General features: G+C 43.4%; 1 protein-coding gene across 2 annotated transcripts in view; it reads right to left on the bottom strand.

Annotated features, from left to right (window-relative positions):
* The window catches only part of LOC132539437 (uncharacterized), a 37,741-nt gene extending 11,291 nt beyond the window's left edge, over positions 1-26,450 (bottom strand). For both annotated transcript variants that reach the window (XM_060194677.1, XM_060194678.1), the window contains exons 1-3: positions 26,097-26,450; positions 24,157-24,220; positions 20,031-20,168 (exon numbers count right to left, since the gene is read on the bottom strand). In XM_060194677.1, coding sequence (XP_060050660.1) covers positions 20,031-20,168; positions 24,157-24,220; positions 26,097-26,399 — 505 coding nt within the window. In that variant the 5' untranslated portion in view covers positions 26,400-26,450. The remainder of the gene's footprint in view (positions 1-20,030; positions 20,169-24,156; positions 24,221-26,096) is intronic.
* Positions 26,451-26,681: the final 231 nt, after the last annotated feature.

The raw sequence follows: 26,681 nt of genomic DNA, 5'->3' as shown, positions 1-26,681 counted from the left end.
GGTGGAGGAGTGAGGGGTGGGGGGAGTACAGACCCTGGAAAAGGATGACAGAGGACCTAGTGGGGGTTGTATTGCTATGTGGAAAACTCTCAGGGAAAACTGAGAAATGTTATGCATGTACAAACTATTGTAGTTACTGTCGGCTGTAAAACATTAATTCCCAAATAAAAAAATTAAAGAAAGAAACACACCCACCATCTCATCTCCTCAGGAGAAACCCAGCTGCTCCCAGATCTCTGGGATACAAGCTAACAGCGCTGTGCTCTATTTCCTCTCCAGGTACAAGAGTCACTTCCAAATCAAGTACTTGGCACCCCTGATGGACATGTGGGTGGAACCCAACATGAGGAAAGCCACGAGAGCCCGCACATCGCTGGTCTTGGGGATGGACTGACCGCAGCTTCGTGGTCTCTTTTCAGTAAGACTGCAGCCAGGCCCTGCCTGTCTCCTCACGACTCTGAGGGGGAGCACAGCTCCAACTGGGGGTCTATTAGCCAGAGGTGCTCTGACCCCCACAAGGACAGCTCTGAGCTCTCCATTGGCTCCCAATGGCTCTGATACAGGCAAACACATGTAGCTGATAAGCCCCTTGCAGGTGGTGACCAAGGGCTTGAACCCGGGTCCTTGTGCATGGTAGCATGTGCAGTGAACCACCAGCACCACCAACTGGCCCTAAACCCAATTTCTCCTCCATTTAGAAGATTTCCCTGCAACCCAGCAAACTGTCAAAGAGCAGGGCCCCTCAGCACCCAGGGACCAGGACAGGCCCCCTGGATCACACAGTCCCACCAATAACAATCAATGATGCTGTTTACACAACCCAGCACTCATAATATGTTTGTGTGAATGTGCATTTTAATTTTTTTTCTCCCCTTCTCTTGGATTTCAGATCAGTTGAGAAGATGGAGCAATGGTACAATGAGCTTTCTGAGTATGTCCTTATTTCATGTATTTCAAATCTTCAAGTTCTCAGAATGCAGAGTCCTAGCAGTCAATGTCCCTCCCTCTTGTCCTCCTTCTCTTCACACTGTGATGGGAGCTAACATCACCCTGCACCATGTATCAAATGGCCCTGACTTAAGGGCAGGTTTCTCCATGGGCTGGCTCTCAAAGCAAATGAACCTGCCAGAGCTACAGCCCAGGGAGGTTCTGGCCTGGACTCCAGGCAGGCCTGGAGGATGCGATGTTCAGCCCTGGTCTCGGAGACCTGACACCACAGACGTGTTTCCTGGGATCTGTCTCATTTTTCAGAAATACATTTGCATACTGTTGTTCTCATTACATCTTGCACATATCTTCAAAAACTTGATTATCTTGAAAAAGCATTGAAAAATGTTGAAATGATTAGCCAAAATGCAAGTTCATTTGATAATAGTCCAACAGCTCATTTCTCCTTCTCTCTTTTGGGCCACTGTGGAATCCATTAGAAAAATTTATACCGCCATTCTCAACTACCTGGATATCAACCAAAAGGAGGCAGAATGCACCTCTGTGAGTGTTTCTAAGGCTAGAACTTACATCCCAAGTTCTTGCTTTACACAGAAAGTGGTCTAGAGATAAGGGAAGAATTCAGCACATACCACCCAGAAGGATGCATTTTCCTATTTATACACACATTTCTATAGACACAAAAAAGGGAACCAAGACTGTATGCAACCCTCTCTTGCATATACAGAGTTGTTTGCATTGCTCCCTGTGGATTATTTCCTCCTAGAATGGGTGACTCTACTAATTAAAGAAAAAATAACAACCTCACTTTTCTTTATGCTACTGGACCAAAAGCAAGCTAGGAGGGACCAGGCAGTGGTGTACCTGGTAGAGTGCACATGTTACCATGCAAGAGGACCTGGGTTCAAGTCCCTGAGTCCTACTTGTCGCAGGGGAGCTTCATGAGTGGTGAGGCAGTACTGCAGGTGTCTCTCTCTTTCTCTGCCCCTTTCTCCCCCTCTATCAAAGAAAAAGAAAAAAGAACAATGGCAGCCAGGAGCTGTGAAGTCATGATGCAGCCACCAAGCCCTGCTAGAAAAAAAAAAAAAGATCTATTCATATCATTTGTTTTATGGAATTGCAGTACAATAGATTTTTACCATGGGGAACTAAGACATTCTCTTAACCACATTTTCAGTAGTGACTGAATAATGGTTAATAAGCTTATACAAGTAGAGTTCCATGCTCACCCCACTCCAAAGCCCTGTGTCTCCTGTAAGAGATAATTTCATAGTTCTCATAAACCTTGAGATACAGTCATGCTTCCATCTGGGGATAGGGACTGGAGCCGATTATGCTTAATCAATTGAGGAGGTGAGAACTATGAGGTGGTTTCACACATTTATGGAATATAAAGAACTGAGTCATGTGAACTTGAACGAAGTAATTCTGAGTATCTTCTCCAATTTGGAAATGTACTTGTTTCATTAAGTTAGAATCTTTCAGTCATGTGACCTCGGATATCTTTTCTTTCCCATCTTAAATCTTTCCCCTTTTTCAGATATGGGACACCATCTAATTCCCTTGGAGATTTTTGTTTGTTTGTTTTACTATTTTTACTATGGATAGATACAGAAAGAAACTGAGAGGGGAGGGGAGATAGAGAAGGAAAGAGACAGAGTCACCTACAGCACTGCTTAACCACTCATGAAGCTATCCCCCTACAGGTGGGGCCCGGGGCTAGAACATGAGTCCTTGTCCATGGTAATGTGTGCACTTAACTAGGTGTACTGCCTTGCCTGGACCTGGGGAGGGTTCCGTCTTTCTTTCTTTCTTTCTTTCTTTCTTTCTTTCTTTTTTTCCCCAGAGCACTGCTCAGCTTTGCCTTATAGTTTATGGGGGGAGGGGCGGTTGACCTGGGATTTGGAGCCTCAGGCATGACAGTCTCTTTCCATATCCATTATGCTTGGAGATCCCACTATGCTATTCTCATAAGATCCCACTTACAGATATACTAGACCTAGGGATACTGTCTGCATGTCCCTTGTACACTGTGTGCTCTTTTTACAATTCTTTACTGCATTAGAATGGAATCATTTTTAATGACTTATCCCAAATTCCTCCTTAATTTCTCATCTTCATTATCAGCTTAGTATGTCAATAAGAAGGCTTTCTGGCAGGGTAGTGGCACCCAATCCTGGGTTCTTGCACTTGGTAAGGTGTGTGCCTAACCAGCTGCAACACCCCTAGCCCTCTCTTTTTTTCTTATTTCTTCTTTTGCATAATTTGAACATCTGCATCATGTCAGGGTTGGCCTTCACTCTGCAGCATTGATGCCAGTTTCCAGCTTCTACATACACCAGGCAATTCTCCTCTAGTGGGGTGGGGGATACATTTTTTTTTAAGTATTTGATTAGATAGATGACATTTTAAATTACAAATTACTTACTCAACTGAGAACTACCTGTGTGCATTATCCTGAGACTAGAGAGCAAGCAGGAAGAAATTCAAATACCCTTGTCAACACACTTCTAATCATGCACTGAAAATCCAGGTACTAACTAAAATCTGCAGTGGCAACTCTAAATCACAGTCACCCCCAAGAGTCAAGTAGCTTTGATACTGGACACAGGGCTCTCTCTCTCTCTTCCTTTCTCTCTCTTTCTCCCCCCCTCTCTCTTTCTCTCTCTCTCCCTCTCTAGGTAAACAGAGCTGCTGGAAAATGTGTTCTTCCACTGCTCACTCCAAAGGCTTATTGTGACCCTGACTTCTTTCTCTCCCAGGAGTCTGAGGAACATGATCAGGGGTCTGTGAGTTCCAGGATGGAAGAAACCAAAGAATCACCTGCAGGTGAGTGTCAGGTCAATCTAAGAAGAGGCTGACTGGAGTGAGACATTAACTGTAAAGGCTCAGGGAAAATGGTTTCCAGCTTAGCTTTAATACCTTCTGACAGGGAAAAGTGCAGGCAATAGGCCTCCATGCATTCAACAGACACTGACCAACTCACTGCTCTGTAACAGGCTCTAATGACAGTCCTTGCTTCTCTACTTCTCTGTGGCAGACAGGGCTGCTATATAAAGCTCCACCTCATGAGGAATTCATTGCATTCCAGGCACAGGAATCTATAAGACCATTTTCCTCTTTACTTTGTCAACTCTTTTCTTGGGCACATGCTAGGGCAGGGTCTCCTGTCAGATTCATGTACACAGAGACACAGAGACACAGCCTTCTTTGCACAGAAGGTCCAGGAGAAGGCCCATGTGTCATCTTCTACAGTGAGGTGGGTCTCTTCATGGTCAGCCTGGACCTAGATTGGAGTTTCTCTACATGTAGGTGTCAAACATCAGCATAAACATGAAGGGGTCAAATGCCAGCCACTGAGGGGCTTCCACTAGAAGTAGATGACTACCACAGCCTCACATGTGGAGACCAGCTGGGTTCCTGTACATGCCTCCTTCCACGTGATATTTCCTTTCTGAAACGAACTCATGACACTGAAATTCAATCCCAAGGTGGGGGCAGGATTGGCAGGGACCCAGTAGCCCCACAGAAAACCATGCACATCTCCAAGGAAGCCACAGCTCCCTTGCCATGCTCTGGCTAAATCCTGTGGTCACGATAGGCTCATCACAACCACTTCAGCCTGAACCTATGTTTGGATTTCTCTCCATACAGACAGTGAATATCACCATGAATATGGAATGGCTCCACTACAGGTGACTGAGGAGCAGTCACAGGAACAGGAAATCACTGGCTTGGCTTCCAGCCGCCAGGAGTCCTTCCTTTTGGAGCAGCTATTTGAGGACACTCCAGGTTAGTTCCTCCTCAAGCACAGACCCCAGGTCAGGGCCAGCAGAGGAGAGGGAAACTGACCACTCTGATGCAAGTGCCACCTCTCTGGACATTTCTCCCCTCTTGAAAACAAGCTCATGACACTGAAAACCAGCCTCACTGGGGAAATGGGACCAGAATATACACCAGAACTAATAGTGACGCAGCATGATAACTTCTACTTCCAAGTTTCTAGAAACCTCTTAAGTTCTGCAATATAAAGCCAAGAGCAGATATAAACTTTCATATTCAATCAAAAGTAGGGAGTCCAGGTCTCCTTTCACAAATCCTTAAATATTTTCCTGCCTATATGCAGGAATCATCTCCTACACTTATAACTGGGTTTGCTAACTCCATCTGTTCCTCTACAAAGGTTTCAGTTAGAAAGTGGACGCTCGACCTTTTGGTTTTCCATGTCCTTCATCCTCTCACAGCCTCTGCTCTGCTCCCTAGGGCTCCTCCTTTGCCCACTGCTAATCCCACTACTATGTTCACAGGTCTCTGGACTGGGGGTGACTCTACCTGTTCCCTGGGCAGCTCCGTTGACATCGGCCACCACAAGAGCATCTTGGTGGCTGTGGACCAGAGGGATGGCACTGACACCACCCTCCATGATGTGGAAAGTATCAGGCAGAGCTCCGTGTTCAACCGTCTGCACGGGGCCCCCTCATGGCTGCCTCTGCTGGACCTCACTGCCTCTGAGCTAACTCCTGAATACCTGATGGGTTGTAGGGACAGGGCCACCCACAAGCTGTCACTCTACAACTATGCCCTGAGCCACCCCATCATCCCCGTGAACCTGGCAGTGGAGGACATCATGGACTGTGTCTATCTGCTCCACCAGAAGGAGAAGGCCACCAGCACTCAGTTCTCCTGCATCATGGCCATGCTGTGCACCAGCAACCACACATTGCTTAAAAAGGAAGACAGGGAGGAGTGAGGCCCTCCATTCAGTTCCCTGTTCCTGCTAGAGGTAGGTGCCTCCTTCTTTACTGATGCTAGCGGTACAAAGGTGACCGGGCACTAGGACACACCTCATCTACAACATGAGTCTGGGTGAGCCTAGGCCATGTGACATTAATTGGAGCAACTAGTCTGTGTGAGACAAAGGTTTCTGGCTGATTAAAACAGGACAAGAGAATCACATCCCAACAATGGCAGGACTTTACTCATTCTCCTGGTGACACACTGTCTAGGTGGAGGCTGCAGAATTTGGCTGTGTTGAGAGGAAATGTTGAGTAGGTTTTAATCTATTTAACTCTTTTGATAATAATTCACTTTAACTAATTGCTAGAGATACAAATTAAGATGGTAGGGAGAGACAGTGGGGAAGAAATTGAGAGATACCTACAGCTTTGCTTTACAGCTCCTGAAGCTTCCCCCCTGCAGGTGGGGATAGGGGCAAATACCTAGGTCCTTGTTCACTGTGGCATGTGTGCTCACCAGGTGGGCACCACTTAGCCCTTTCACGTATTTATCTCCATGGAGAAATTCTTTCTTTGGCTTAACTTATTTCTTCAGGAATCAAGAGGAAGCTAGTATATGACAATGTGATTTAACTAAGACAGCTCTCTGTTTTTCATTTCAGGCATGTCAAGAAGACAGCCTGCATATTCCTATCCGGGAGAGTGACACCTCCAGAAAGGCTCAGTGATGGACCATATGAGTCCTCTCTAATGGGATTCAGAGAGCCCCCTACCTACAACCTGCTCTGCTGATAAGGACTCATGGCTCCACTCAGAACCTTGCTGGGGGCTCCCCTGGCAAATCTGCAATCAGTGAGGCCACCTGGGTGTCTGCTGGAATGCCTACAGCCAGCTTCCCCTTTGTAGAACTAACCCTTTCTTTTCCCTGTTAGTTTATAATATCCAACTGACAACAATTATTCTCTTAATCCTTTGTAGGATTTTGAGTTAGTCCTCAGTCCTGCCATCTATGTGAAAACTTCCTGGTGGAAGACATGAAGCCCTCTGACTAACACAGTTCTTTTAAACTTTTTGTTTAATGGGGTCACAATGAAAAATGTCAACATTCCACATCCAGCTCATTTCATTTGAGGCATCTTCCCTGATCCCTTCTTACATCCTGGTTTGAAGGTCTTTTCACAGAAATCTCTCTCTTATTCCTTTCACTGTATGTATGTAGTTATAGAGTCTTTTACTGCATTTTCTTGTTGATTCTATTGCTATAATAAATATCACTCCTTGACTCTGTGCCTTATATGACCCCTCTCTTTGCTCACGGCTCAGATGAAACCTTGGTGGGCTCCACTGGGCAGCTCTGCATTAGCTGAGGTCCCATGTGTCTGCAGGCAGCTAGCAGCTCAATTGGATCTACTTTCTGTGTGTTGCCTGTTCCCCAAGCCTCCACAGGGTGGCACCTAGCTTCTTCAGTGCCAGAAGAAGGGCTCCCATACCATGGCCAGACAATCACTGAGGTCTCCGCCTGCTTCCCATTTGTCCATGTTCCATGGGTCAGAGCAAGAACATAGCTGAGTCTGCAGTCAGCCAGGAGGAGACAGTAGCAGAGAGTAAAGATGGCGCATTTCCGACTTCTGCATGGCTGTTACTGTGATCAGCACATTTCATGGCAAAGTTCAAGGTGACATCTGTACTAACATAGGGACTCAGCTACTAGCCTTTTATTCCTTAGCCCAGCACTTCCCAGACAGTTGCCAAGTGTGGGGACAAATGGTCATGGAATAGCCACTCATTATGCTGACACTGGCATCTGTGCACCACGTGCAGGTCAGAAGGTCACAGGTCAAAACTGGCATCCTGGGGAAATGAAGGTCACTGTCCAACCTGACTGCCCTTTCTCTTTTTAGGAAAACTTAGTATTACACTGCCTACTAAGAACTTTAGAAAATATAACACCCAACGTTCTTTCAAAGAGAAGTGACATTTTTAAACAAGCAAGTCCACATTTTCCAAAATAAAAAGCACAAATTTTCTAATATATCAGAGTCTGCTTTTGTCAAAATTAAAAAAAAAAAATGAAAATCTTTGTACACTACGACCACACCTGAAAATTATAAAAGTTTAAGGTCAAGAGACGGGCAGTAGCACGGCGGGTAAAGCATAGGTGGCACTAAGCAGAAGGACCAGGGTAAGGATTCCAATTAGAGCCACCAGCTCCCCACCTGCAGGGGAATCGATTCACAAGTAGTGAAGCAGGTCTGCAGGTGTCTATCTTCCCTTCCCGTCTCTGTCTTCCCCTCCTCTCTCCATTTCTCTCTATCCTATCCAACAACGTCAACAACAAAAATAACTACAATAACTAAACAAGGGCAATAGGGGGAATAAATAAATTTTAAAAAGTTTAAACTCTCTAAAAGGCAGTAAAAAAATAGTAACAGGGAGTTGGGCAGTAGCGCAATGGGTTAAGGGCACATGTTGTGAAATGCAAGGACTGGCATAAGGACCCTGGTTCTATACCCCAGATCCTCACCTGCAGTGGAGTCACCTCACAGGTGGTGAAGCAAGTCTGCAGGTGTCTTTCTGTCCCCCTCTCTGTCTTCCCCTCCTCTCTCTGTCTTCCCCTCCTCTCTCCTTTTTCTCTCTATCCTATCTAATAATGAGGACAACAATAATTACAACAATAAACACAATAAGGGCAACAAAAGGGATATAAATATGTAAATAAAAATTTTTAAATGCACCATAAAATATATTTTTAAACAAACATGGAAACAATTATTTCAGTCAGTTCCAATCACTGAGCATGGGAGTTTTCTTTTATATTTTTCAATAGTGACCCACATTTTTTGATGCTGCTTATGAATACAATCAACATTATTATAGTTTCTTTTGCACCTTCCTGATAGTATCTGAACAGGTGTAATATTTTTATGTATTTATTGACTACCTGTACTCTTTCTGTACCCTATTCATAATACTTGAAATCCTCTAAAGGCCAACGTGTCATTTTCTTCTTGATGTTTCATTGTTGTTGTTAAAGCTATGGCTTCTGCTCATTAGCTATAGGACTCTATCATCATTATCAGCTGTCTTCATTTAATTTAATTTTTATTCTATTCATATACAATAAATATATTATTTATGTTATTTTTATTATTAACTACAGGACTCTAACATCATCATCAGCTGTCTTTATTTTATTTATTCATTTTGATTGTATGTAGAGACAAAGATAAAGAATCGAGGTGCAGAAGTGTTCTACTATTTCTAAAAGTTCCCCCCCTCCCCACCTTGCTGGTGGGGACTGGAGTTGGAACCTGGGTCACCAACACGGCAACTTAAGTGCTCTACTGGGTGACACACAAACTGCCCACTTTTCTCAATTTTTAAGAACTTCCCATAGTCTTGAATACTCAGATTGTCTCCAGGCATGTCACTCATCTGACTTCCTTATCTTCTACTGTCCCTGCTGGGGAGCCAGCATAATGGTTCCGTATTTCAAAGGCTTCCATTCCTGAGGTTCTGAAGTCCCAGGATCAATTTTCAGCTCCACCATAACCCAGAGCTGAGCAGTGCTCTGATCTTTCTCTTTTTGTATCTCTCTCATTAAAAATATAAAAATTGGGAGTCGGGTGGTAGCATCTCGGGATAAGTGCACATGGCGCAAAGCACAAGGACCTGCATCTGGATACCGGTTTGAGCCCCCGGCTCCCCACCTGCAGGGGGTTTGCTTCACAGGCGGTGAAGCAGGTCTGCAGGTGTCTATCTTTCTCCCCCTACTCTATCTTCCCCTCCTCTCTCCATTTCTCTCTGTTCTGTCCAACAACGACTACATCAGTAATACTACAGCAATAAAACAACAAGGGCAACAAAAAGGAATAAATAAATATTAATAAAAATCTTTAAAAAACATATAAAAATATAGATTTTTTTTAGGGTCCAGGCAGTGACACACCTGGTTGAGCGCACATGTTACAGCACACAATGACCCAGTTTCAAGCCTCTGATCTCCGCCTAAGGTGGAGAAAGCTTCAAGAGTGGTGACGCAGGGCTGCAGGTACTTCTCTGTCTCTCACCTTCACCACCTGCCCCTCCCTTCTAAATTTCTCTCTGCCCTGTCCAATAATAATCTGTTAAAAACATATATATGTACTTTAATTTCTAATATTTAATTGTATGCTAGTCCCAAGACATATGCACAGCTAAGTTTATATAGCTATATATTTGGTAAGTCAAAATATGGTTGCAACCTAAACACAGACAACTAGATAACCATGTCAGAATGGGCATGGCTGGTGATGCACACAGCTGAGACTGCTCTTATCATACACAGAGACCTGGGTAAAAGCCCCTGCTCCCCAGCAGCAGGGAGGATGTTTAATGAGTGGTGAAGTAGGTTTAAAAGTCCCTCTCTCTCTTTTTTCTTTTTTTTTTATTTAATCCCCCCCAGAGTAATTACTGGGGCTCAGTGCCTATACCACAAATCCACTGCTCCTGGAGGCTATTTTTTCCTTTTGTTGTCCTTGTTGTTTATCTTTGTTGTAGTTATTATTGATTGTTATTTCTGTCATTGTTGTTGGACAGGACAGAGAGAAATTGAGAGGAGGGGAAGACAGAGGGGGGAGAAAAAGATAAGACACCTTCAGACCTGCTTCATCTCCTTGTAAAGTGACCCGTCTGCAGGTGGGGAGTATGTGGCTCCAACATGGATTCCTACACTGGTCCATGAACTTCCTGCCATGTACTCTTAACCCACTACACAGTCCCCCTCCCTTTTTTCTTGCCACTTGCCTCTTAATTTCCTCTGTGTTCTAACACATAAAACAGAAAAAGATGACCATTACTCATACTACCACACCAGTGATAAACTTGTGGGTAATAATAATAATAATAATTATTATTATTATTATTTCAGGTATATACTTAATAGTAAAATATTTTGTAATTTAAAAAAGATAATACCATGTCCTTTTGGACAAGGAATATAGAAAATTGAAACAAATGAACTTGGAAAAAAGTGAAAGAAACAGCAGCAGCCAAGCTGACTTCTAAGATTTTGTGAAAACTATGGTGGTTCCTCTTGTGAACAGCAGTACAGAAATTTGGCAATGGGATTGGTGTGGAATTACAGCTGTGCATCTTATAATCCTATAAAACATTACTAAATCCCTAATAAAATATTTTAAGAAGATATTTAGTTATAACTGTCATATTCCGCCTTTATGCCTCTGATCTTTTAAAAACAGTTTTAGCAGTTTTAACTCAGGAAGAATAAGTGCCATTGCAAAGCAGAATAAATATAAACCTGTAAGTTATAAAAATAAAAACAACAAAAAATAACTACATATCATACTCAATCAGCAAATTCCTTGGGAAGGAAAAAAGACATGCACAGAGCCAGAGCAATCTCTATTTATACTAATATAAAAACACAAAAGAGAAGTGAGAAAAGTTGTTTGTGGCCACTGGTGATTTAACAACTGCATAGCATGGGACACAAGTTAGGCTCTGAGAGAGGAAAGAAAGCACACGTCTTCTGCCCACCAGACGTTCACAATTCAGGGGTAAGCAAGCATAATGTTAGCAACATCCAAGCAGCAGTGATTCTAACAAGTTAGTGATGGGCTTCAAACCAATGAAAGTCATGATGCTGACAGTACAATGGAGAAAAAAATTCTAGTGGGTCTGAAAAGTGAAGAGCACCAAGCCTCCTTTAAAGAACACTTAGACTTTGATCAAAGCATAATAAAGGGAGGAAAAGCACAGGTGTCACAAAGAGTTCCATGAAGCTTTCTTGGCACAGTAAACTGACCTCCAAACCCAGCTTCAGCTCACAACACCTGCATGGCAGCACTCAGGGCTGGGGCTGCTCCTGGCTCCTTCAGGTCCCTGCAACAAACCTTGGTGCTAAAAGTCCATTTTGCAAACACAACTGCAGCGACTGGGAGGCAGCATAGTGGTTATACAAAAGTTTTTCATGCGTAAGGCTCTGGAGTCCCAGTGGAACCTCTGGCACCACCACAAGCAGAGCTTGGAAGTGCTCTGGTTGTTTGTTTTTAAAAGCAGAATTACTATAACCCAGGAGGGAGCTCAGAATTCAGAAAACAGGACCTGCAAGCATAGGAACCTTAATTTGATCCCAGCACTGAATGTACCAGAATGATGCTCTGGTATGTTCTCTTGAGAAGAATTTGATACAAAGAAGTCACTGTTCCAGCAGGTGTTGAGAGCATAATGGTTCTGCAAAAGGACTCTCATACCTGACACTCCAAATTCCCAGGCTCAACGCCTCACACCACCATAAGCCAGAATTGAGCAGTGCTCTGGTAAAATAAATAAACACATAAATACAGAGAGACAGAGACAAAGAGGGAAAAATAATAAAGAAAGAAAACAGAAGTTCTAGTAGAGAAAATCAATGTCCAAGTTCTGGAAAACTGAATTTTCACTAACTTGCAAAGAGTACCTATGCCTGTAACTGGCATCTTAAGTCAACCTATCCTCATTCCAAGACACTGTTTTGCAAATGCTACCTGTGAAAAACAGTTTAAAATGTGGAAAATGAACACTTTAACACAGATAGTTCACCAAGTAGAGCAGGCTGCCCAGAATTGGGCCCTGGCCTACATGGGAAGAGAATGGACCAGAAGTTTCAATGCAGTCACTACTCCATCTGTCTCTCTTCACCTCTCTTGTCCCTCTGTCTGAATGAAAAAGCAGCCTAGAAGAGGTGCAATTCATCATATGCAAGGCCCTAGGTCCACATGGTCAATAATGCTTGAAGTATAAATGCAGTTCAATTCCACTTAGAGAGGGACATTCACTGTTGGAATGAACAACCATGAAAGTAAATAAAGCCCTCACACTTCAGGATTATGCAGTACATAAAACAATACAAACATTTCTTACAACACTGAGTTCCTTAGTGTAAACTTCTCACACAACTATGTGCATATGTATATATACAGATACACATTTCCTTACATGCTGAGATTCGTTCTTAATCAAGAATGGCTTTTGTATTGCTATAGCATTTGAATATTTCCTATGACTAATAGTTAATACTTGAAATTGTTGGAGCTAAAAAATTCTAGCAGAGACACCAGATGTACTGCAAAACCTTTCTAGAAGGGATTTCAGAAGAGTTTTAATCCTTAGTGTGTTAGGCTGTTCATAATACAGACTAAATGGAGTGTTCCCATGTGTACCTGGAATGGTATTCTCAACTTTAGGAGAAAGGAAACAATAGTACTTGACTCCCTGGCCTACATTGGAAAAAGTTGTGACCCACTAGATGATGAGACAAGGACCGGCAGAGTAATTGAATTCCAGCCACAGCCAAATGGGCAAAATCTAAAACACATGAGGTATTTGTAAAATTAAGAACAATAGATTTGGGGAAATAAAAATAAATGACTGATTGACTATTACTATGTTCTATATACTGATCTAAAAACTGTATTCTACAGAACTTCAGTTTAATCCTAACAATATATAAGTTAGTGAGCCACCTGAATTAGGAAAGTGACTTCTGTCCATAAAATCTAGTTTAAATCAAGGACAGCAGAACTTCTTTGTGTGGAAAACTAGAGTTTAGTGCTTAGACCCCAGAGTCTGCAGATGGGGTGCAGAGGGTTCAGTGGACTTTGGAAGATACGGTGTTGCAACACATTTTGAAAAAGTGAAGACGTCAATTTCTGAAACACTGGTTTATGAATCTACCTGAACTCAAAAAAGCGTATTGAAATTTTCAAAATGACTTTCAATTTTATTTTTGTTCTACTTGGGAAAGAATGTTTTAATAATAGTAGTTATGTGGGCACAACTTCTCTCCTTCCCTAACAGGCACCAGCACACTGAACCCCACAGCCATCTTAGCCTTTCTGCCACCCAGGGGCATTGTGTCTCTAGCACCCACTCTGACTCCTCCTGCGCCCAGCCCCTCCAAGGCCTGGTCTTGATGCAACAGGCCAGGACCAGTCTAAATGTCACAATGTAATTTCACTGGCTTTTCTTCCTAATTTTTTTTAAATGAAGGGTGAGGGCATTAAAAAATTATTTATTTATTCCCTTGTAATGCCCTTGTTGTTTTATTGTTGTAGTTAATATTGATGTTGTTTGGATATTACAGAGAGAAATGGAGAGAGGAGGGGAAGACTGAGAGGGGGGGAGAAAGAGAGACACCTGCAGAATTGCTTCACTACCTGTGAAGAGACTCCCCTGCAGGTGGGGAGCCAGGGGCTTGAACCTCTTCCTTATTTCTTAAGTTCCATCTGTAAGAGAGATCATCAAGTACTCATCATTCTCCTTCTAGCTGATGGTACTAAACAGGACCACCTGAAGTTCCATACAGCAGGAGGCAAGGGGATGATTTCTCCATCTTCAATGGGTGAGTAGACTTCACTTTTGTATATGGACCACAACCATCTGAAACACTCCTCTGTTAACCTTCGGGGTTGCTGCGGTAGTTGGACCCACCTATGCACAGATCACTTTGGAGCCCTATTTGTCTCCTTTTGCATGACTGTGTTTTTTAATTCCTCTGCTTATTTCCATTCTGTGTGTGCCTAATTGGACGCACGCGCGCGTGTGCGTGTGTGTGTGTGTGTGTGTGTGTGTGTGTGTGTTTTCCACAGCTAGAAGGCATTCCTGTCTCAAGTTACCAGACACCAACATTTCATTTAAATGCTTCTAATGTAACATTGGCTCTGAGTGGCCCGCTATGGGCTCCCAATGTGGGAAAGGGCCCCCAGTCCCTCTGTGACACTGTGTATGTCTGTCTGCAATCACTAGGCCAGCACTGCGACCTGGTCTCTCTTTGGTGGGAATCAGTCGGATTCCTCCCTTTGAAATCAAATGGGCCAGATTGTTCCTTAGTTCTCATTTCTTTTGTTTTCTTTTCACTTTCCTTCTCTTCCCTCCTCCATTTCTCCATTTCTCTCTCTCTCTTTCTCTCTATCTCTTTGTAAACTGCCACATGTTTATGCCCAGAAAGTCCCTCATCAATACCCTTTGCTACCTTGTGTGATTTGAGTAGCTGTTGCAAAGTTACCATTCACCAGCAGACTCTCACAAGTGTTCTACAAGACTGGTCAGCACAGGCAAAGCAGACTGGTTACCTATAGTGACTTCTCAACTGAAATTGAACAGCCAAGGTTTTAACACAATGGCTCCCTTAATATTCTATGAGTTCTGAACTTGGTCCACTGTTGGAGCCTGGCCTTGTCGGTCCTCTAGCTATAGCCTGAGCCTTTGGGAACAGGAGGTGATGAACACCTTGCTTCTTTCAGATATTCCAAAAGGGACCAGGGTGAATCTGGGATAACAGAGAGCACATCTTCTCCAGCATGAAAACCAAGTAGAAATCTCTGTGCCCCTTTACAAGGGGAAGTGTGAGGATTTATGATATGTATACATTTGACTCTCTTTCACTCTATGTGTTGCAGTCTCACATATTGCATACGAAAAAAAAAAGAAACTGAAAATATATTTCAACCTGGGATGCAAGAGACTTGCATGCAAAAAGCACCAGCAATAACCTAGGTGGCAAAAAATGCATAGAACTTAGAGATGATTATAGTGAAGACTTCAAAAAAATGGGGATAATACAGCCTTGTGTAAAATCAAAAAGTGTGTTTAGATCTGTTGATTGTGGCATTATATATGGTTATACAGAGTCAGAAAAATGCAAATGCAAATCCTAGCAGAATGAACATGGGAATTGTTGTTCCCATCTACAAAGAACTTCTATGCATAAACAGAGCTTATATTTCACCATGGACTCTCACAGCAGAGGTAATATAAGGATACAGTGTGACACCGGGGGCCCAAAGACAGCTCACTTAGGAGCTGTCTACTCTGCCATGTGCACAGCCCAGGTCTGAGCCCCCAGTCCAGCCCAGGGAGCACTGTGGCTCCTGAGGAAGGGTCTGTGCTGTGAGCCTCTCCCTCTCTCTACAGCTCTGTCTTCTCTCTGTCTGTCTGCAAACACTGATCTGGAGAGGAGAACCAAAGAATAATAAAATTGTTGAATATGGAAATAAAATGTAAGTTATATCCAAGATTCCATCAGCACGTGAAAAGAGTTGAGAAAGGTGTTAACCACACCCTGCACAGCCCTGTGGATTCCAGTGAGTGTCTTTAGTAACAGTAGAAGTACACGCTAATAACAAGAAATGAGTACTGGCTAACATTCAGCCACAGGGATTCATCCCCTGTGCAGGTTGTCAAGTTAAACAATCAAGACAAGGAACAAATAGAGGGTGGTTTAACTCATAAAATGTTCAAAGCCAGGGGCTGACAGAGTACCATGAGAAAACATGGCTGCCAGCCCCCTGTCCTTACCTGTACCAATAAGACTTATGAGTGGTGAAGATCTGCTGCAGTGTCCATCTCTCTCTTCTTCTCTGCCTACCTCTTCCCTCTCAATTTCTGTCCTATTAAATACATTTTTTTAATGGTACACAGAAGGCCACAGGAGTTGGGGATTCCTTGTGCAAGCACTAAGCCCCACTGCTAACTCCGCAGGTATGATGTCCAAAAGCAGACATCATCAGATAATGTCAGGAGCACATGCTTAGGCATTATGATTTTAATGGCAGTAGGATCACAGAGTCACCACAGTGGTGACACTGCAAGAGAAAATGATCACTGGGCTGAGACATAAGGGGACTTCTCAGATTTGGGCGACTTCAGCATTTGTGACCTGGATGACGGTTTGTGAGATTTAATTTCATCTCTACCAATCAGATTGTGTATTTCTATAACATGTTTTTTCTTCTCCAATGCTATGATATAGCATGATTAGATGTTGATAACTGTGATAGAATTGAGCTCACCCAGAAGACTGATTATGTCTTGAAAGTAAGATAAAAGTTGTTTTTAATTGGGAACTAGAGTTTTATTTACTTAATTATTTATTCCCTTTTGTTGCCCTTGTTTTATTGTTGTAGTAATTGTTGTTGTTACTGATATCATCATTGTTGGATAGGACAGAGAGAAATGGAGAGAAGAGGGGGAAGACAGAGAAGGGGTGAGAAAGACTGACACCTGCAGACCTGTTTCACCATCTGTGAAGTGACTCACCTGCAGGTGGAGAGCCAGGGGCTAGAACAGGAATCCTTACTGCTTTGCGCCACAAGCGTTTAACCCACTGCACTACTGCACAGCTCCCCCCTTTTTTTAATGAAAGAGAAAAACGGATGGAGCCCAGTCTGTGACACAGTTCTGGGTTTTGGTGGTGTTAAATCTAGGTGCTCTTGGGTTCAGCCCTGATATCTGGAGCACCTACCACTGTGCAAAACCTCTTACCCAATAGTTGGTTTTCTTCTTCTTTAAATTAAACACACTGAGTCAGGTAGTAGAGCAGCAGGTTAAGCACATGTGGCACAAAGTGCAAGGATAGGCGTAAGAATCTGGGTTCGAGCCCCTGGCTCCCCACCTGCAGGGGAGTCACTCCACAGGCAGGGAAACAGGTCTGCAGATGTGTTTCTCTCACCTTCTCTGTCTTCCCCTCCTCTCTCCATTTCTCTCTGTCCTATCTAACAATGGCAACATCAATAACAACAATAACTACAACAACAATAAAAACAAGGGCAACAAAAACGAAAATAAATAAACAAATAAAAAATTAACACCCAAGACACACTGCCACCTATGTGTATATGAGTCAGCAGCAAATAAAATAATCAGCTAAGGGCTGAGTAAATTGTAGTCTATGTAAACAATGGAATACTATTCAGATATTAAAAATAGTGATTTCAACTTCTTCACCCCATCCTGCATGCAGCTTTAAGGAATCATGTAAAGTAAGAGAAGTCAGAAAGAGAAGGATGAATATGGGATGATCTCACTCACAGGCAGAAGTTGAAAAACAAGATCAGAAGGGAAAACATTAAGCAGAACTTGGACTGGGGTTGGTGTATTACATCAAAGTAAAAGACTCTGGGCAGGGTGTGGGTCCAGGTCCTAGAATGTGATAGCAGAGAAGGACCTAGTGGGGGTTGAATTGTTCTGTAGAAAGCTGGGAAATGTTACGCATGTAGAAAAGCTTGTGCTTTGCTGTCAACTGTGAACCATTCATTACCCAATAAAGAATTTTTTAAAAAAGTAGTCCTCTAAGGTATAGAGCTACAAAGTATTTATTATACTAATATATATGCTATCAGATACTATGAATAATATATGTAATATACTATTTAAGGGTAGAAGAACTATCTGGGGGAGATGCAGGAGGTCATAGTGATGACCTTTTTTACAAGGATGCTTTGTAAATAATCTATCACATCCATTACCTGCACCTTCTGGTGGAAGATGGTTCGGTGCATGTTAAAAGTGTATAAGGACAGGCTGGGGGTGGCCCTGTCCCCACAGATACGCAGAGTCTCAGTCTCCTCTGAGGCATGGAGGGCCAGCAAGGCTAATGCTCTGGGAACCTTGGGAGCCCCATGGATGTGGGGGGAGTACCCGCAGATATCTTCTCTGCTATATAGAGTAGAGAAGATGTTCTTGTACCGCCAATGCAACGCCATCTTAGCGCCCTGGTAAGGGGAGCACTTGATAATGTGGGGTGGTGCGGGCCCGGTGGCTGCTCCACCTTCAGAGACTCCTGTGAAAGAGACAATCTGTGAATTTGATGCAATGGATGTGGAACAGAGGAAATCGGAGGATGGAGACATCTTAGAGAGGGGTGCTACAGAGAGCTCACTTTCTAAGGAGCCACTTTAGAAAGGCAAAATAGAGACAGAACATATTCTGAACAGCGCATGGGGTTCCAGTGTATCAACAGGGATAGCTTTTAAGTGAGCTGACTTAGGCATCCTGGTTTCCCTGATTTTTGCTAATTTGAAGTTTTCAAACTAGAACTTGTTATTCAGCTTTTGTAGAAAGAAGAATCACTTCATCTAGAGTTCTGCATTCCTTGATGAAGAATTCTCTCTTTCTGCAAAACTCTGTATATCTGTGTGTGTGTGTGTGTGTGTTTCCCCTCTCTCTTACTTCCTTGTCTCTATTCAGTAAACATATAATATATATATGTATATATATATATATACATATATATATACATATATATATATATATATATATATATATATATATATATATTTGAGGGCTTGGCAGTAGCACACCTGGTTAAGTAAACACAGTACAATACACAAGGATCTGAGTGCAAATACCCATTCTCCACTTGCAAGGGGATCCTTCATGAGCAAACAGGTCTGCAGGTGTCTATCTTTCTTTCTCCCTCTCAATCTGCACCTTACCTTTCAATTATTCTCTTCCAATCAAACAAGACAAAATGTAAATAAATGGAGGAATGGGTTACCAGAGTTATGGGTTCCTAGTTCAGGCACTTATCTGCAGCAATAACCCTAATGGCAATAAAAAGAAAGAACGAACGAAAGAAAGAAAGAAAAAAAGAAAGAAAGAAAGACGGACAGAAAGAAAAGGGGAAAAAAAAGAGCAGAAAATGGCTTCCAGGAGTAGTGGATTCATATTGCAGGGACTGAGCCACAGTGTTAACCTGACATAATATGTAAGTTTTATATATAAAACTATATATTATGATTCCTCCTAACAAATTATATACAAGTGTTTGTTTAATCTTTTCTGCGTGAAATGCATACCAATTCAACATTTTCCTCTATAGTAGTAATATCAATGGTAAAATATTTTAGAATGGAAGGCAGAAAACATCAAGAAGGAACCCCCCACACACACCCCCTGCCTTCCTACGCATAGACATTCATATCAAGCTACACCTGGGAATTGTGGGAGTGAGGTTACTTGTGGTGGGATGGAAAGCTCCATTCTACCTGGAACTCCAAGATCACTTCACTCCAAGCTCTGCAAAGAGTCTAATTCATTCCAGAAACTCAGTACAGGCATCATCAGACCCAGCACTCCCAGTGGGGGTGATCCAGGCAGCCAGGCCATCAGTTCCTGGGAATGTGCGATATGGGACAAGCCCTGGGATGGAGAAGGTGTGTTCCCAGGTCCTGGAAGGTCCTGGTCTAGTAAGAGTCACAGTGCACACAGACAGAGTCCTGTGTGGGAGAAGCTCCAGAGACACAGAGAAGGAGCCACTGCCTACCTATAGCCACTGAAAAATAAGCGCCTTCCCTAGCAGTGAGCAGGGTCTGATTTCACAACAGGAAGTATCCCCAGGTTGGATGGTGGGTGGGTCTTGGGCCCTGCCTGTACCATCCCTCACCCCCTGCAGGTGGCTTTCAATGTCAGGAGCCACATCAGGAGGGCAGTCATGGGCACAGAGGGGACACCTGCAGGATGGCTGGGGTTCACCAGTGCTCCCTCCTAGTTCCACTCAGTGTCTGGGCCTGAGGACACACTGACCTGGGGTCTCCTCAGAGGTCTGCTCCAGATCATAGGGCTCTGTGATGATGAAGACAGAAGTGGAGTCTTGTGGTCTCTGGGACAGCAGCTCAGTGGTTGGCAGCTCACCCATTTCCTGTCCACAGTCTTGTTGGTGCCCTACAGGGAGGACAGTCAACATGCAGACTCAGGCTGATGAATGGTCCCCATCAGGCCAACTCACCTTGAGCTAGTGCCCACATGGTGCCCGTGGTCCTCCTTCTGGGTCTCAGGATGGAGCCAATGTGTCTGTGGGAGCATCCCTGCACTCAGGCAGGGAGACCCTACAGAAAGCAGGTGCCCAGGCACAGAAAGTGCTGAGTCATTTGGGAGCAGGCTTCCCAGGTTCCCTTGCTTAGAATGCAGACATCCCTTGGTACAGAGTGCAATGGGGACTTTGTATTCCATGATGTCTTGGGTTACATTGCACTGGGCTGGCCTTCTTTCCAGTAGAGGAGGGAGATAGATCAAAAATAACAACAAGGGGCCAGGTGGTGGGGCACCAGGCTGAGTGTACACATGACCACATACAAGGATCTGGGTTTGAGCCCGAGCTCCCAACATGCTGGGGATAGTTTCTAGTGTGAGGAAACACACTGCAGGCGTCTATCATTCTCTCTTCTGTCTTTCCCCTCCAATTTCTCTCTATCAAATAAAATAGAAGAAAAAAAACACAAAAGGAAAATGACTTGACAGGACCAGTGAATTCATAGTGCCAGTAACCAGCTCCAATGAATTACAGAATAGCAGAGAGAGAGAGACGGAGAGGGAGAGACAGAAAGGCAGTAACACAGCACTGACACTTATTTCCATCATGTGATGAGGACTGAGCTTGAACCTGGATCTGGCACAGGAAAAGCAGGCGATTATCCAGTGTGAGGGCTCTTCTGCTGGGCCCATTACTAACTTCTGCTAGGATCCTGTCTGAGAACACTCCTGCTCATTCATGCCCAATACCATTGAGATCTTTATTTCTCTGGCAGATTATTTGTCAATTCTGACTCTAATTGTGCCCTCTTTAGAAAACACTTGATTTATTTTTTTTTTAGTAAAGATAAGAGATATTGAGAGGAGAGGGGGGGTAGAGAGATAGACCGGAGCCTGTAGCTCTGCTTCACTGTTCATCAAGATTCCCTGTTGCAGGTGGGGGCTGGGGACTTGAACCTGGATGCTTGTGCACTGTAATCTGTGCGCTCTAACAGATATGCCACAACCTGTGCCCTGACATTGCCCTTCTAAACTGTGCCTTTACAGAGGTCTGTTAAGGAGTCAAACAAATGAAGGTAGGAACACTGATGGCGGCTGTGATTAAATAACTGCAATAGATTGTGTGGAATTGCTCTGCTCATTATACTGACATATGAGGTCAGCCTAATAAACTTTAAATGTTTCTTTTTATTAGTTACTTAACTGCTATGGTCTTGTGACCCACTAGTTCAAGAAGATCTTTTCTTTTGAATCCTTTAAAAAGAGACAAGGTGGCTGGATGGTAGTGCAGCAGGTTAAGCACACATGGTGTGAAGCTCTAGGACTGGCCTAAGGGTCCCTCTTCCAGCCCCTGGCGCCATAAGTGGAGAATCAGGTCTGTAGGTGTCTGTATTTCTCTGCCCTCTCTCTCCTCCTCTCCTCTCTCAATTTCTCTGTCTTGTCCAACAACAATGACAGCAATAACAAAAACAATTCTAATAACAATAAAGAACAAGGGCAACAATAGGGGGAAAATAGCCTCCAGGAGCAGTGGATTAATAGTGCAGGCACAGAGCCCCAGCAACAACCCTGGAGGCAGAGAGAGAGACACACAGGTTGAGAGATAGAGATCCAGGCTCACTGCACCCCTCCACTGCTCATGAAGTCTCCCCTCTGTGCTGTGTGAGCTGAGCTGATGTGCATCAGTGGTATGAACCAGGGGATTCCTACACAATAAAATGAACTTTGCTGTGGGAGCTCTGTGCCAGTCCTAGAATGTCCTTCTCCTCTGTCAGGGCTACTCAGGAAACTCAGGCACCTTGCTCTATGCTCCCATCCCACAGCTCCTCCCAGCCCACCAAGTCACCAAAGAGAGGACTCAGGGGACTGAAAACCCAGAAGGCAAGTACAAAGCCAGAGCCTACACAGGGAGTAACTGTGCATAAAAACAGTGGCTAGTACTTCATGCTTAGGATTGCTTTCCCTTGCCCTTCCCAAATAAGAGAAAGACAGTTTGCTGTGGTGTGGATTTGAGTTTCAAAAATAAGGTTCATTTCTTTTGATTTCTTTTTCTAAAATGTTTTTTTTAAGATTTTTAAAGAATATTTATTTATTTCTGTTTTGATTCCCTTGTTGTTTTTATTGTTGTTGTAGTTACTGTTGTTGATGTCTTCATTGGTAGTTAGGACAGAGAAATGGAGAGAGGAGGGGAACACAAAGAGGGGGAGAGAAAGATAAGATACCTGCAGACCTGCTTCACCACCTAAGAAGTGGCTCCCCTGCAGGTGGGAAGGATCATTTCTTAATACAAGAGAAAGAGGGAGAGAAGAGGAGGAAAGGAGGAGCAGAGTGTCACTCTGGATGGGCACTGAGGATGCTGCACTAAGCAGCTCACAGTCGCCTGACAGTGCTCTGGACACTAGCTCGCAGTCTGGGAAATGGAGCAAATTTCTGAGGTAAAGAGAGCAAAGTCTCCTTCCACTCTGATCTGTTTGAGAATTTAACTTGGACTGTGACTGCACATCACTAAGAGGGCTGGGAACTCAGTCTGAGAAACACCAAGTGCTGTGGTCAGCATGTGAACACTGGAGCCTGGACACAAGCCTCTCACTATGGTAAGACTCTGAGGACATTCTGCCATGGAGCCGGAGTTCAAAAATACTTCTGTGTCGACTCACAGGTGTGACCTCATTTGAAAGGAGTCTCAGAAATATAAGGGGCTCGTTTTTAAGGAAATACACTAGCAGAATCCCATACTGAAAATAAAAAGGTGTGAGGAAAAGAGAGTCTAAAATGTATTTCTTTCAACATATAGAGAGAAAGAAATGATTAGTGAAATAAATGAATAAATAAATTAACAGATTTCTCCTTTTCCTGTTTTTTTTTTTTTTTTTTTTTTTTGCCTCCAGGGTTATTTATTGCTGGGGCTCAATAAGATTCCATTTTTCATGGTGTCCTATTTTTTTCATTTTATTGGATAGTACAGAAATTGAGAGGGGAGTGCGAGGGAGATAGATACACACTTACAGACCTGCTTCAGCTCTTGTGAAGTGACTTGCCTGAATGTGAGGAATGGGGTTTGAACCTGGATCATTGTATGGAACCTTATGCTGAGTACTATGTGTGCTTAACCGGGTGCACAGCCAGTACCTTCAACATGTATATATATATACTTAAAATTTTTATTATATTTATTTATTTATGGGATAGAGACAGCCCCAAATTGAGGGGGTAGGGGGTGATAGGGAGGGAGACACCTGCAACACAGCTTCACCACTCATGAAGCTTCCCCCCTACAGGTCAGGACCAGGGGCTTGAACCTGTGTCCTTTAGCATTGTAACATGTGCTCTCAACCAGGTGCATCACCACCCAGCCTCTCCCTCAAAACATTTTTTTCAAGACAGCACTTCCTGACGAAAAAAAAAAAATAGAGAGAAGAATTCACCTCCCTGGCTAGAAACACCATCAAGTATGGTTAGAGGCAAAGGTCTGAGGGTTTTTTTTTTTTTTTTTGGCTAAGAACATGCAGCTGAAAATGTGGAAAGGGGATGAAAAAGACACTGGGAACAGGTGAATTTGGGACAGGGGTATTGATGCCTTTACATTGTACAATGGCTGTTTTTATTTTCATTATTTTAATAAAGCATTTTACCTAAAACAAATTACACTGTGATGACAAAACAAATAGAAAGACCCAGCAACTATATTGTTCCACAGATGTACAAATTAATAGCTCCTTCAATGTATTAAAGAAAACTTTTAGGAAGGCAGGTCTGAGTTTTGTGCCACAGTTTTGGGCTGATCAGGATGGATGAAATGTGTGAAGACAATTAAGCTTAATACTAAACAGCTGCTATTAATAGAGTTTTGATCTGCTTTTTTAAATTCAACCATCAAAACTTAAACTATCTTGACACTCACCCATCACTGTGTCTGGCGTCTCATTTTCCTTAGAAGTCAGACACATCTCATGCTGTGCAAGAACCTTGAATTAAGAAAAAAAAAACTGGGGTTACAACCCACCTTTCACAGGATCTACTTGAAGAAAACTTGTCTTTAGCTTCCCTAAGTTTCACAAAAAATGAATCAAGTAAAAATATAAATTCTCTTAGCTCCACAGACTTGACTATGGTTTGAGAGCAAACATTGTTGATTTCAGTAACTCTTTGACTGAGTGCATAAGAACAATATATGTTTAAAACACTAATGCCAACACTTGTATTTCTTCTTGCACAGTGACTATTTCCTTGTAAATGAGAAATATATATTCTAGCAAATTCATCTCTTTGTAAATAAAGTTTAAATACAGATCATAGTTTCAAATACTTTCTTGCAAGGAAATGTAATTTATCCACATAGCAGTTAAAGTGCTCCTTAATGTAGGGGGGAGGAGTAAACACCTTGAAAGTGTGAACAACTTTCAAGAGTAGAGAGCAACTCTCAAATGATCAAAAATTCATGTTAACTAGGCAAAAAGCAGAGGTAGGTAGCAATTACTAGGCAGAGGGTCCCTGGACAGGCAGGGAGTAGGGACGAGGACGTCTCCTTGGATGCAGAGAGGGCAGAGAGTTTAGGGGATCATCCCAGCCAGATGGGTGCTGGGTATGCTGTCTCTCTGTCTCTCTGTTCCTACCTCTATCTCTGTCTCCATATATTAAAAATCTGGAATTTCATTAAAAATATTTAAAAAGTGAAATATAGCTCTGAACATGACCTAAAGAAATGCTTTCCTGAAAAGACTGATCAAAGTATAATTCTGGGTCGATATGAGAAATATTCTCATTATTAGCAAGATACACCGAAGTCATTAAAGGCAAATACCAGGGCCTGGGCGGTACACAGCGGGTAAATCACACATGGTTCAACGTATTAGGACGGGCATAAAGATCCCAGTTTGAGCCCCCAGCTCCTCATCTGGGAGTGGGGGTCGCTTCACAAGCAGTGAAGCAGGTCTGCAGGTTTCTTTCCCTGTCCCTCTCTGTCTTCCTGTCCTCTCACGGTATCTCACTGTCCTATCCAACAACAACAACAGTTATAACAACAATAACAATAACAACAAGGGCAACCAAATGTAAAAAACAGCCTCCAGGAGCAGTGGATTCAGAGTGTTGGCAAGGAGCCCCAATGATAACTTTGGAGGCAAAAGAAAAGACAAAAACCCATAGTGTATACATGACCTTCAGAGACAAGTACATACTCAGTGCATATAGAAAGGGAAAAGAGAGGAGTTAAGCATCAGGTTAAGCGCCCATGGAGCAAAGCACAAGGTTTGGGGTAATGATCCTGGTTCGAGCCCGTGGATTTCCACCTGTAGAGGAGTTGCTTCACAAGCAGTGAAATAGGTCTGTAGGTGTCTATCTTTCTCTCCCCTCTCTGTCTTTCCCTCTGCTCTCCATATCTCTCTGTCCTATCCAACAATGATGACATCAGTAACAACAACAATAACTACAACAATAAAACAAGAGTAACAAAATGGAATAAATGAATAAATAAATTTTTAAAAAGAGAGTGAAAAAGGGAGCCAGGCAGTAGCGCACCACATTAAGCCACGTGGCACAAAGCACAAGGACCTGCTGAAGGATCCTAGTTCGAGCCCCCAGCTCCCTGCCTGTAGGGGAGTCCCTTCACAGGCGGTGAAGCAGATCTCCAGGTGTCCATCTTTCTCTCCCCCTGTCTGTGTTCCCCTCCTCTCTCTATTTCTCTCTGTCCTGTCTAACAATGACAATATAATAACTACAATAACAATAAAAAATCAAGGGCAACAAAAGGAAAACATAAAAAATTAACAAAAACCTAAGGGAAAAGAAACAGTGAAACGCCCAGCAGCATATGGCTAGAAGGTGTCTCTAGGGGATACTGACACATATTATGGGGCCAGTCACTCCAGTGAAGATGTTGTAACTGGAACAACGCAGGACCGTGCTGCTGCTATCCTGTGGTCTGCTGCAGGCTCCCTGGCCCCTATGGACCCGCACAGATGGGGGGCACTGAGCTGAGCTCAGGGCCAGCATCGATGGGCCCCGCAGTATCACCGGAGCCACGCGCATCTGCATGAACAGGGACTGCTGCCAGGTGGCTTCTTGCTGATACATGATGGAGAAGGTCTGCTCATCCAACAGGGTTCCCAGGGGCTGGGAGTTCCTGGTGATGCCCCTGAATCCCATCCAGGAGCCTCTCCCATCAGCAATGACACCTGTAAACAAGACATTGAGCTTTGGGAGGAGCAGAGGAGGAGTTATCTGGCTGCTTAGTAGAGGCTTGGAGAATGGAGGACAGCTAAATACAAGGCCTGGGGCAGGTCCACTTTCTACTGAGGCTCAGTAGGACAGACAGGAGGGGACAGCAAACTCCTATTTAATACAGCAGGGATTCTCCTACATCACCATGGGAATGTTTATTTATAGATGAGTTGATACATGCATCCCAGTTTTCCTACCCGAAATCCA

Source organism: Erinaceus europaeus, chromosome 7, assembly GCF_950295315.1.
Source record: "Erinaceus europaeus chromosome 7, mEriEur2.1, whole genome shotgun sequence".
NCBI classification, from domain to species: Eukaryota; Metazoa; Chordata; class Mammalia; order Eulipotyphla; family Erinaceidae; genus Erinaceus; species Erinaceus europaeus.
The sequence above is the reverse complement of the archived record's forward strand: the minus strand, read 5'-3'. Positions and strand labels throughout refer to the sequence as shown.